Source organism: Muntiacus reevesi, chromosome 1 (assembly GCF_963930625.1).
Source record: "Muntiacus reevesi chromosome 1, mMunRee1.1, whole genome shotgun sequence".
Lineage (NCBI taxonomy): Eukaryota > Metazoa > Chordata > Mammalia > Artiodactyla > Cervidae > Muntiacus > Muntiacus reevesi.
In genome coordinates, this window is record NC_089249.1 from 240,035,613 (window position 1) to 240,048,921 (window position 13,309).

The 13,309-nt window shown below is 50.5% G+C and overlaps 1 protein-coding gene across 1 annotated transcript in view; it reads right to left on the bottom strand.

Annotated features, from left to right (window-relative positions):
* The window catches only part of CCDC69 (coiled-coil domain containing 69), a 34,274-nt gene extending 21,298 nt beyond the window's left edge, over nt 1-12,976 (bottom strand). The window contains exon 1 of the mRNA XM_065918952.1: nt 12,814-12,976. Within this exon, the coding sequence (XP_065775024.1) occupies nt 12,814-12,861 (48 nt within the window). The 5' untranslated portion in view covers nt 12,862-12,976. The remainder of the gene's footprint in view (nt 1-12,813) is intronic.
* Between the last annotated feature and the right edge of the window lie 333 nt (nt 12,977-13,309).

Sequence of the window (13,309 nt, forward strand, 5' to 3'; positions counted from 1 at the left end):
AACACGGCATGATTTAAACATGATTTAAACACATCACTTTATATCTGAAAAAGCATGGCAGAAGCTAAGACCACAGTGCTTTGCTAGACGGCTCAGGCTGCCATTGGCCTCAGGTTGCCTGAAATAAGATCATAAAGCTCATGAGAAACTATCTTCTCCCAAACAACCACCATGGAAGGTCAAAAACTCTTCTCCACTAACAACTTTCAGACCTTAGACAGGACATGGCCTTGTGCTTGAGTTTGCAGATCCTGATAGCATCTCTGCCCCCAGGATAACTCTCCAAAATCAAGGTAGTCAAGACTCATCTTAGGACATCCCTGGGGATCCAAGTCCCTGCAATGTGAGGGACGTGGAACGCCTCAGCTGGAGAGCTCAAGCCCCAGGATGATTCCACAGGCCACACCTAGGGCCCAACTCCACCGAATAAATAACTATTTGAAAAATAAAATTAATATTTTTAAAATAATTTAAAAAAAAGACTCATTATAATAGTCCTCATGCTACTACTGTTCTATTAACATTTAAATATTGGTAAACATATTTTTCCAAATATAGTGGTAATAAAGAATATACATTTATTCACTTTTGAAATTTATATATATTCCCTTACATCTCACTTTTTCAAATATAAGCATTTACTACATGGCATTAAATATTCTGTAATTAATTTTAATGACTTCAGCATGACATCTTATAGATGAGTTTAATCATTTAATCAATAATCCATTGTTGAATGGACTTCCCTGGTGGCTCAGACAATAAAGAATCCGTCTGCAATGTAGGAGAACTGGAAGATACCCTGGAGAAGGGCACGGCAACCCAATCCAGTATTCTTGCCTGGAGAATCTCATGGACAGAGGAGCCTGTGGAGTCTGTGGGGTTGCAAAGAGTTGGACACGACTGAGCAACTAACACTTTCACTTTCCACTGTTGAATATTTACATTATTTCCATTTTTAAATTTTCAAATCATGTCTTAGGGAACATAATGCTTGTAAGACTTTTACACATCTAAAGTTACTGTCTCTATAATTCAGAAAGGCTCTACCAATTAACTAACCCACTAGTAGCAAACAGAAGGCCAGTTTTACTGCAACTCTGCCAACATGGACTAGTGTCTTTTTTTTTTTTTTAATGTTGATCAATTTGCTAGACCAAAACCAAACCAGAAACAACCTACTGTACTTCTGGCCCCAATACATACAACCATGTGTTCAGCATCATCCCAGGTTGTTCAAGACCATCCTAGCATGACATATACTCGATAATTTCTCAGGCCTCCAGGCCCAGTTCATATATAATTTCTACTTGGTCTCTCCCCAGGGCTGAGTTAGTTTCTATCAGCAGGCCTGTTGAAACATCCACGCAATTAGTTCCCCAGTTACCCATGCTTCTCCTGTTAATCCAAGGGGGCTCCTTGAGGACAGAGACCAATTTTGAAATTGACTTTGGATTTGATGCCTGTTGTGATGCCCAGACAGTATTTCTAGGGATTTCGAGGCCTAATAGAAGGTCTCCTGTTTCAGGACCACCTGAAGCACTTGCTTAACATAGCTCCCAGGCCCAGTTCTGGACCTACAGAATCTGAGGGTGATATGTGCAGTCTGGGAAGCTCCGATCTACCACCACATCCAGGTGATTCTGAGGCTCCTGAAGACACACAGTCCAGAACTGAGCAGGATTCAATAAGCAACCATTGCATGGAAAATTCCCATGGCAGGGCCTTGGCTGCTTTCTCCTCAGAGGTCATGGAGCAGAGTTCACTCTACAGTGGGCGAGGATGGGCGCTGGGAGGGGGCCACAAGGATTTCCCCTTCCAAAAGCAGAGCGGGGCAGGCCTCGGGCTGGGAGGGTCATTCAGCTGAGCTCTGGAAGACGGCTGGAGGCTTTCTGTGTCAATGGAAACTTGGGAGAAGAACACTATGAGGTGGCTGCTAGCAGCACAGAATGGAGGGAGAACCCAGTACCTGGGAGGAGGGGGAAGGCCAGTACACCCAAGTCCCAGCTTCACTGTGTGACTTTAGGGAAGTGTTGTCCCCTCTCTGGACCCTCTTTGATGGGTCAGGGTTGGAACAGAGGTTCTCCTCACTCCTTATGGGCTCCAGGGCAGCCCTTTGACCAGGAGGTCTGGAAACAGGGCCTCTCCATCTTGGGAACATGCACAGTTCTGGGGCCCAGCTCCTTGCTGTCAAGCAGACCAGAGCCCTGATCTGGGTCAACAGGAAGTAAACCTGGTCTGTGGCAGAACATGATTTCAAACAGAGTCCAGGCAGAGCAAAGAGACAGCACCCAGAGTGGCGGGGAGAGCAGCAAGACTGGACTGGTCCTGGCAAGACCCCCTCAAATTTGCTTGTATTTTGGAGGGTAAATTGACAGGAGGGACTAGTAATGGTTGATTAGCCTTGAAAAATAAAAAACGGGAAATACAAAGACTCTGGACTCTGGCTTCAAATCTCTGCAGGACCACCATGAGGTAAAGGCTGCTAGTGTGTGGTCCACAACCCCAGAGGACAGGATGGTGACCAAGGACTAGAAGTTTGAGAAGTTTTAGTGCAACATGAAGAATCTCAGAATGGTCCCAGAGATAGGCTGCCATCTTGGAGGGTGGAATGGACTGGTGATAGTGAGCTCTCCATCACTGGCAGCATGCAAGAAGCAAATGTCATTTTACAGGTTGGACTGACTGATTTTAGAGGTGCCTAAACTCAAACAATCAACTCCAACAATCCAATTCTGTAAGATATCCTTGACGTTTAAGAAGTAAATATCTCTTAAACAAAGTGTTTAGCTAGTGCAGGTGGTGTGAAAAACCCACCAACAGTAACAGAGTCTCAGTGGGATCTGTTGAGTATTATTCAAGTTGAATTCAGGGTGAATTTTCATAGTCTTATACTAAAAGCATCAGGGATAGACTCCTCAACTTCCCTCAAACTTGAGCTGGGAATTTCTTTCACCATGAAAGACTGAGGAAGGCAGAAGCAACTTGGATAGAAGCTGCCCAGCTATTCTCTTCCTCCGGGATCCTACGAGGATGGAAGTCGAACCCTGAGGATGGCACAGCCTTTCCTGAAGACACTTGGTCTCACCTTGCTTTAGGGACCATCATGCCATCCTTTTCATGGCCCTTTAGGCATTGTGAGTTTCTGATTGAGTGGTGTGATTTACGACCTCATTATCCCTGACTAGTTTAGAGAATTTAGTAATCCAAGGACCCTTGAGAGTTCACCAACTCCTCCACTGTCCCCATAAACTGCAGACCTGGCTTCCCTTGGCCGTGTAGTTCTGTCACACCCTCCTTGGCTGTGGAAGGCTTACTGGGACCCAAAGGACAGGGTTGGAAGGGACCCTGGAAACTGATTATCCAATCCCCACCTTCTATTTCCAGATGGAAAAACTGAGGCCCAGAGGTGGAGTGGGCAGGGCCTGTCAGAAGCCATAAAGCAGGATCAGAGCCTCCTGGAAGTCCAGACTCAAGGCAGAGCCCTTCCCCTTCCTTCGTGCATATGCCAGATTGATCCAAGCAGTCCAACATTTAGGGAATTCTGAGGCTCAAGGGACTCAGGACACACTCCTTTGCAACATCAGAGCTGCCTTTCCGGTGTCAGGACTCGTGCATGGGTGGGGCCCTGGCACCACTGGTTTAGGGATCTGAACAACCACAGGCAGAGCCCATTGGCTGAGGGTAGAGGCAGGAAGGAGGTGGGGCGGAGACCCAAGGGGCTCCCTCCAGGGCCTGGGGTGGAGGAAAGGCGGGGCCTAAATGTTCAGAGCTGTTGAGAAATGTTAGCCTTCACACCCAGACTACAGAGGCTCAGAGGTAAGAAAACCACAATCACTGGCCTCAGCTTCCGCATCTCTAAGATGGACAGAAGTATTTTGCCAACGTGATTTCATTTTCACACAGCCAGGACAACTAAAGATTGACTTTGACTCGTTCATTTTACATTTTGACATTACAGTGTCAAGCATCACCCAGTGCCTGCCTGGGGACACACCAACATGATCACACAGCCCAGTGAAAGGCAGGAGCAACAGCAGGTTCCTCCCGCTGTGTCAGGAGGCCCTCCCTATTCTCCGAACACCTGCAATGCCCCCAGAACACCCCGAGTCAGGGGCGGATGTGGTCTCCATCCCTCCTGTCTGACCAGTTGATGAAAGGTCTCAGGGGAGGACAGACCACTTCCCCCCAAGCACCTGCTGAGACCGCCCACGCCAGACAGTGTGCGCGGGGCCCAGCCCTCCGGCACAGATGAGAGGCTGAGGCCTAGGGAAGGGTTTCCGATACGCCATAGTCCTTTCTTCCTCCCTATAGCCCACCTTCTCCCGTCCTGTATCAGCCTCCCATGGGTCTGCCTGCTCTGATCGCCTGAGAGGGGCCAGAGCTGGCAGAAGCACTCAGCACCATTTCTGGCATTTGGGTCAGCCAATCAGGGAGAAGGACCCTGAAGGAGCAGGACAGAAAATGGTGTTAGTGGCCACCATGGGAGGAGACAGGCTGAGGACACAGACAGAGCCGGATACCCACCTGTCTCGCCAACCCAGAGGCAAACCCTGCGGTGGGAGTCCAGGGTCAGGGCTCTGGCTTGGTGCTTGCTTGCTGTGTGACCTTGGGGGAGCGCCCTCCCCTCTCTGGGCTTCTGTTTCCTCCTCTCTGGCATGGAGTTGGGCAATGGGATACATCATGGCCCTTCTGGCCTTGATGTGCTTTGGACGCAAAAGAAGCGGCAGAGCGAGGTCATTCTGACACCTCACCTCTATCAGTCCTGTCACACTTGCTGGTTCCCAGCACAGCAGGGCTGGTGGCTGCACACACTCAGCGGTCAGCCCCCTCATGCAGAGGGCTTCTCTGCAGGACAAGGCAGAAGCGGGACTTGCTCAGGAGGGCTTGCGGGGTGGAGTGTCCTGAACCCTTCAGACCACCCTCTGTTCTTGAGCAGCCCCTGTGGGGAAGCTGTAAAAGGGGGGACTGGAGTGCCTTGAGAACAGGATGACATAGCCCAGCAGCCACCACGCAAAGTACAGGCAGCAAGCGCCCTGCTGCAGAACTGCCAGCAGAGAGAGGCACCCATTAGTGAGGTCGATGGCCCCTGCAGGGTGCTTGCGGCAGGGTCACTTGTAACAGGGAAACACTGGAAACCAGCCTCACATCCACAATGGGGCATTGACTCCATGACACTATGCAATGCCACGCATCTGTTTAAAAAAACAAAGAAGGTATTTACCAACAAAGGTGGAAAGTCACTTGGTAGAATATCAATAGCAAAAGAAACTATTACTGTACGAACACGCACAGGAAAAACTACCTAGAAAAGTATACACCAAGGGCAGTCAGTCATCATCTCTGGAGAACAGACTAGAATTATTGTGGTCAAGGAGGGGGAGCTGCAGTTTTGCCTCAGTTCTTAGAATTTTTTAAATGGTGTATTCAAGTTTGACTCATATACAAAGAAATGAGCAGCAGACAGAATTAATACCTCTCTTGGAACCTAAAAGCAGCCAAGGGGGTAATTTTACAGGTGGGGAGATCAAGGCCTGGGTAGTGATCACATGGCAAGTTAGTGAAACAGGAAGGACTAGGACCCAGTCTTGACCCCCGGCCCAGTGTTCTTTCCTCTGCAGATGCTGCAGCTGGTGTCCGAAAGCACTGGGGCCGTGTCCAAGCACCTCCTTGTGCGCAATTCTCCCCACTCTGCTGCCAAAGAGGGGACACTGGGTCTCCCCTGCCCATTTCAGCTGGTGGCCTGGTCAGGGAGGGGTGAGAGAGGGTGGGGAATCAACAAAATATATACATCTCCTAGGGCTGCTGTAACAAATTACCATGCAGTTGGTGACTTGAAACAACAGAAATTTCTTCTCTTCCAGTTCTGGAGGCGAGAAGTCCAGAGTCAAGTTGTCAGGTGGATTGGGTCAGTCTGGAGGCTCTGAGGGAATTTCTGCTCCATCCATCCTTCCTAGCTTCTGGTGGTCGCAGCAACCCTTGGCGTTCCCTGGCCTGCAGACGCATGACTACCATCTCTGCTTCTGTCAGCACACGGCCTTCTCCCTATGCTTCTCTGCCCACATTCCCTTCTTCTCACAAGGACATCAGTCCTTGGACTGAAGCCCACCATGCCCCAGTATGACCTCATCTTGACAGATTACATCTGCAAAAGCCCTGTTTCTAATAATGTCATACTCACAGGTCTTGGGTGTACATGAGTTTTGGTGGGTGGAGGGGGGACACTATTTAGCCCATGACAGGTAACTTCTCTGATGTCACAGCTGTTTCCTCAAGGAGTGGCCAGGAGTTAGGGTTGCACAGGGTGGAGGAGGAATGACAGAGTTCGTTGTACACTCTGAAAAAGAACTTCACTCCCGGGGAGGAAGGAGAACTGGAAGTAGGTCAGTCTGTACATTGCTTATCTGGGGGAAAGCATGGGGTGTGGGATGTGTGGGATGGATGTATTGTGAGGCGTTTGGCCTAGATGTTCTGGAAGATTCAGTCTTGAAAATAAAGTGACACAAGATAAATGATTTTTAGGGATTCACATTTACCTGGTGAGAGAAGTCGGATGGCTTGTCTGCAGGTGATGGATAGATTTAGTTCTATCTACACTAAAGATGGATGGATTTTCTCATTTTCTCTCACTCTTTCTGCCTGCGGTGGAGTCCTGGTTGATCCCTCTGTCAGACCTATATATGTCACAGTACATATGTATGGAAGCTTGTATTGGCTTTAACTGGGATGAGAGGGCATTATATTGTGGGTTGGGCAAAAGCCAGTGCTTCCCTGGTGGCTCAGCTGGTAAAGAATCTGCCTGCAATGAGGGAGACCTGGATTGGATTCCTGCGCTGGGAAGATCCTTTGGAGAAGGGAAAGTCTACCCACTCCAGTATTCTAGCCTGGAGAATTCCATGAACTGTATAACCCACGGGGTAGCAAAGAGTTAGACACAACTGAGCGACTTTCACTTCACTTCATGCCTAGACAAAGGTCTAAATTACTGAAGTTACACAAAAGAGCATGGCATCTGGTCCCATGACTTCATGGCAAATAGATGGGGAAACAGGGGAAACGATGACAGACTATTTTTTTGGGCTCCAAAGTCACTGCAGATGGTGACTGCAACCATGAAACTGAAAGGCACTTGCTCCTTGGAAGAAAAGCTATGACAAACCTAGACAGCATATTATAAAGAGGAAACATTACTTTTCCAACAAAGGTCCATCTAGTCAAGGGTATGGTTTTTCCAGTAGTCATGTATGGATGTGAGAGTCAGACTATAAAGAAAGCTGAGCACTGAAGAATTGATACTTCTGAACTGTGGTGTTGGAGAAGACTATTGAGAGTCCCTTGGACTGCAAGGGGTCATTCCTAAAGGAAATCAGTCCTGAATATTCATTGGAAGGACTGATGCTGAAGCTGAAACTCCAATACTTTGGCCACCTGATGCAAAGAGCTGACTCATTGGAAAAGGCCCTGATGCTGGGAAAGACTGAAGGCAGGAGGAGAAGTGGACGACAGAGGATGAGATGGTTGGATGGTATCACCAACTCAATGGACATGAGTTTGAGTAAGCTCCAAGAGTTGGTGATGGACAGGGAAGCCTGGCACACTGCAGTCCATGGTGTTGCAAAGAGTCGGACACAACTGAGCGACTGAACTGAACTGGGCAAAATCCACTAACTCAGAAGCCACATACACACCAGTGTCCCCACAGTGTTTGGGACAGTGGGCTCAGTGCCTGGCAAAGCCCACTTCCTTTCACAGACCCTCTGTCCAAAATGAGTTAAAAAGTCAAGTTTGCCCTACTCCTATGGATCAGGTGTCAGGGACCCTGCATCTTATGTACCCCAGTCACCCTGACACAAGTGTTTGGCTTCCACCTACCTTCAGAACCCAGCCAAGATGCCATCTCTTCTCTAGAGGCCTTCTCTCCCCTCACCTCTTCCCTCCAACAAAAAGGCACACTCTCCCAGGATTAGGATGAAACACAAGGATGCTCATGAATAACAAGGATAGGAGTGGAGAGTGTAAATAACCAAGTGTCCAAACTGGGTAAAAAAGCCACAGAACATCCATAGAACCTTAGATGGCCATTAAAAATCACATTTCCACAGAATTTTAACATGCGAGAATGCCCCAGCAAAATACTAAGTATGCTGCTGCTGCTAAGTCACTTTAGTCCTGCCTGACTCTGTGCGACCCCATAGACGGCAGCCCACCAGGCTCCTCTGTCCCTGGGGTAGGGTTGGTCAAAAAGTTTGTTTAGGTTCTCTGTAAGATATTAAAAACCTTTTTAGGCACCCCAATAACTATTAGTAGAATATAATCATTTAAAATATATCCCTAATTCTGCAAAAATAGTCACACTCACGTATAGCATATGAGTGAGGAAAAGAGAAGAAAGAATCAAGTGTACACAGAGGCGATCTCTTCATGGTGGGATTAAAAACTATTTTAAAATTTCTTTATATTTTACCAAATTCTAAATTTTGCCTCAAACATTATGAATAATCACAATAATTAGGTGTCGAGTGGAATCTTAGTATTTCCTAGCCCTGGGTTTGCAATACCTCTTCTACTCCCCGCCCCCGCCCTTCTATTTCTGTCACAATCATATCTGACCTCTGCTTGAACTCCTCCAGGATGGGGAACTCACTACCCTTCTTCCTGGTGAGAAGTAGAATCTGGCTCCCCTTAGCGTCCCCTCACTGGCCACAATCAGCATTTTGGGGTCAACAGAGAGCCAGGTTGCACTCCATGCCGCTTGACAACACTTCAGAGGCTGGAAGGCAGTGGCCAGGCTCCAAGCTTTATCTTTGCAACCCCAGTGGCCTTCCAAGTACATTCATGGCCCCCTTTTCCCGCATCCCTGTTTGCTTTCCTTGGGTACAATCCAGGTGGTGAAGTCCCTCACCTACATTCCCTGCTAACCAGTCAGTGTATCAGGGACTATATCACATGCATTCTTTCATCTAATCTCAGAACCCTATGACTCAGGAGCTACATCACATGAGGAAATTGAGGCATGGAAAACCCAAATTCCTTCCAGGGTCACTTAATGGATCCACAATGGTGCTAGAGCTGAAGTGGCACCTGGCCCAGAGTCTGGAGAGCAGAGTTAATAAATGAATGTGCTCAGTTGTGTCCAACTCTTGGCAATCCTATGGACTGTGGCCCCCCAGACTCCTCTGTCCATGGCATTTTTCAGGCAAGAATACTGGAACGGGTTGCCATTTCCTTCTCCAGGGGATCTTCCTGACCCAGGGACTGAACCTGCGTCTCCTGCACTGGCAGGCATTCTTTACCACTGAGCTACCAGGATGCTCCAATAAATGAATATGTGGACCCAGTTCTAAAGCCCATGCCCTAGTGTCTATGGTTTTGTTTTAGCATTAGTTGTGCCCATGCCAGACTCTTCCATGCTTTTCACTTCTGTATCTCTGCCTCTCTCACCTGGCCTGCTACCTGGAAGCACTCATGAAGGGATACTGACCCCAGAGAACCTGTTGCCCGAGGCCCTGCTGTGGGAGCAGTACTGAGCCAGGGTCTCGGGTGTGGTGCTCAGGGCTGTGGCATGGGGGCCAGAGCCAAAGCTCTGAACCCTGGGTCACACGAGGCACACACTCAGAGGGTTGACCATGAGGCGCTAGGGCTCCCTTCCCACCTTGGCCCAGATGGGGCTGGTAACTTTTGGGAGATGGAAGGGCCCTAAAAACCCCCGTGTCATCCTATAGGCAAGTCCACGGAGGGCTTGTTTCCTTGGCCCCGCCCCTCTCTGTCTGGCCTTCTCCCACATCCTCCTGACGTGGCCACAACAGCCATAGTCTTTGTCAAAAAGGATGTAGGAAGGACCACATCATGCAGATGATTCTTCAGTATCTACACCCAGCCTGCTAGGGATCTCCACTCATTTTTTTCACCAGGATTTCAACTTGTCACCAAAAGTCCCAGTAACACTTGGCCCCAGGTCAGGCCTCTCAGTGGGGTCTAGGACAGCTTGCCAGCTAAGGCTACTGGCACTGCCAACCACAGGACTCAGCAAACCCTTAGGTCTGGCCCCTGGGAGGGACCTTGAGAAGTCCTAGAGGTAAAGCCCCATCCCTAGCCCCTGAAAGTCCTGGCCTCATTCCTCACGGCTGGCCACTCCCACTCTCCACAACCAGCACCATCACTCTGCTTCTTCGGCTCAGCCTCCACTCAGGCTGTCCTCTCAGCCTCAACCAGGTCATTCCTACCAAACCTTCATCACCCAGCCAAGGCATGCCCAGCACTCAGCCAAGAAGCCGTCCTGTATCTCTCAAGGCTAGACGAGATACTCCTGCGGCACTCTGGGTTAACTTCCAGGCCAGCTCTGGTGTGGCCCTCACTTGCACTCAAATATTTAGGAGGCACCAGCTCTAGGCTCTGTGCATGGCAGTAAGTACCAACGGGGAGGGCAGGAAAACCAGGCCCCACTGCATGGTTTGGCCAGCAACCTACTGAATGACATCACTCCTCCCTGAACCTCAGTCTCCTCATCTATAAAGTGGAGAAGATCCCACAGCTCAGCCTGACTTGCAGGCTTTAGTGAGGTCGGCAGCATGTGAAAGTACTCTGTAAACTGCCATGCACGGTGAGTCATTGGTGTCGTGACCTGAGCCTCCTGGGGTCTGAGCTCATTGTTGTACATCCCATCCTCAGAGGTTCCCTCTCTCCTAGGGGGCTGACAGCCTGCTGGGGGTGAGCTTGGAAGTTCAGCCCATTTTGGGGTTGGCACCTGGATGAGAAATCGGGCAGGAGCATAGCACAGAGGGATGGAAACTAGAATGAACTTTAAACAAAATCAGCTTATAAATCCTGCCACTCAGGGGCAGGAGCCTGGCACTGCCGGGGCAGAAAGGCAAGCCAGGCTGCTCTGAGGCAACAGGGCAAAGGCTTTAATGCCAAAGGGCTTTGGAATCAACAAGAAGCCACTGAAAGCACCGAGGAGGGGCAGAGACAAAGGACACTGGGCTTGGGGACTGGGCATCTGGGTTCTGCTCTAAGTTGTTCTCTGACCTCAGTCAAGACCCTTCCCCCTCCAGCCTTTAACCTCCCAGCTGCATGTTGCGTGCATCGGCACAGGTGGTACCCAAGGTACCCACTGGGATGGTCTCTGCTGACTGCACTTGCCCTTCCTTCACAGCCTGGGACAGGGGGTCCAGTTCAGGCTGTGCCAGGGATGGACAGGGACAGCTGGCAAGGCTCTCAGACAGGCAGGGGAATCCTTGCTCGCTGTGGGCTCCTTTACCAGACTACGGAAGACCCAAGGCCTGGAACAGGGCCACTCCAGTCTCTTCCCGCCACCGAGTAGATGGAATTTACCCTCGGCAGACTTTGCAAGCTGAGCAGCTAACACAGGTGCAGAGAACACAGGCTCTCTGACTCCTAGAAATCATCCTGCTCAAAGCCCTCCCTGTCCATATAGAGGGAGAAACTGAGGCACAGACACAGCACTTCGGGCATGTTTGTGGCAGAGCCAGGATTAACACTGAGTTGATCACCAGCTTTGTTTTAAGTCTCAGGCAGGTCTCAGGCTTATCTGTTCATTATCCCATCAGCCAGACTTCTGCTTCCACGGGTAGAGGCAAGCCTCAGTTTCCACCTTGGAACCAGGAAGACAGGAAGGTTTCTGAGTCAGAGCTCTATGAGGTATTTTGAACTGGGAATTAAGGAGGAGCAAGGATAGGGGGGAAGGCACTGTACTTAGGAGAAAAGTCCTTCTCCCTGGACTAGGCACAGAGCAGAAATAGAATCATCCAGGTTCGGGACAGTATTGCATGCTCAACAGGCAGAAAAGCCTGTGCTCAGGCGCAAGCAAAGCGGCAGAGGCTCAAATTAAGTGAAAAATTACTGAATAGTGTCACAGTGTGGGGCCTTTTGGGGCCTCAGGGGACTGATCATCAAGTTCATAGGACCACCTCTTCCCACCTGACTGGAGGGCGGGCAGTAGTAGGAAGGAGGCTCAGGACTTGAGGGTCTGCCCTTGGCTCTCTGTGCCTCAGGTTGTCCTCTGGCTCCAGGCTCTGACCTTCTGGGTTTGTCAGAACCCAAGGGGCAGCTGGTCCCACTGCCAGAAACCGGAGTAGTGTCTCCTGGGCCCTAACCCAGCTCGGAGGCCCCTGGGGGGAGCGACAGGAAGGGAGGGAAAGCCAGCAGAAGGCCGTGAATCTCCTCCCTGGTTGGCCCCTCCCAGCTCCCCCGAGGACAGCCCACATGCACCGGCTCTAGGGCCTGAAGAGGCTCTAGACCAGCGCTTCTCAAACTTTACAGCGTATTGTAGTCACCTGGGCATCTTATTAAGAGACAAGTTCTATTTTAGCACGTCTGGAACACAGCCCGAGATTCTGCAAGTCCTAGGTGATGCCCATGATGTAAATCTGTGGGCCATTCTGCCGTGCAAGTAGCGGCCCTAGAGAGAATCTGCCTCTTAATGGTAGGAAAGCCAAAGGCCCAGAGAGGTCAAGTCACACGTCCATGGCCACACAGCGAGCAGCCTCTGACCAACGGAAAAGGGCACCTGCTACAGCTACTACTAGACATTTCCCACCTCCGCCAGCTGGAATCAGTTGCCTGTCCCGGCCCCGGGGCTGTGTTTGTAAACTCGGCTGCCCCGCGTGGCTCAGCCCTGGGTCAGGGAGAGAGAGCCGCCCGGCCGAGCCTTACCCGCCTCCCTGCCTGCCGGCCTCTAAGCGTGCACCGCCCGGCATCCCCAGTAGACCCGGGGCGCCCTAGGTCCCCAGCGGCGGAGCGGTTCCGCACCCGCCTTCCTTTCCGAAGTCAAACTTCTCCGTCGGCGCCCTTTACCTTTTTGGGGGGTTTGCAGCAGCTCAGTCTGCTGTGTCCGCAGCCCATCCTCCTCCGGGGGCTCCCGGACTCCGCCTCCCAACTCTGGGGCCCCCAGAGATCCCTGCCGTCCGAGCCCCGCTGCCCGCTCGGCGCCCGCCGGCCGGGGCAGCCGGCGAGACCCTGAAACTGAACCTGGAAGCGCAGACTTGAGCCAGAGCTGGGGCGGCCGCGTGCCGTAAATAACCGAAAAGCAGGGCCTCAGGGAAACCCGTGGGGCTCGCCGCGCTGCCGCCTGAGACAGGTGATCAGAAACTTAGTAAATGACAGAAAACTCGGGTCAGGGCCGAAAAGGTCCCAATGAACAATGGATTTCTTTCCAGACTCGCAGCAGAGAAAAGGCTAGGAAAAAAATTAAAACAACTATTTAGTAAACACAACAGCTATCATTTATCAAGAGTTGTTTCTGTCCTGGCTTCCTTGCACATATTATTTCTATTTCTTGCCATCTCCTTGC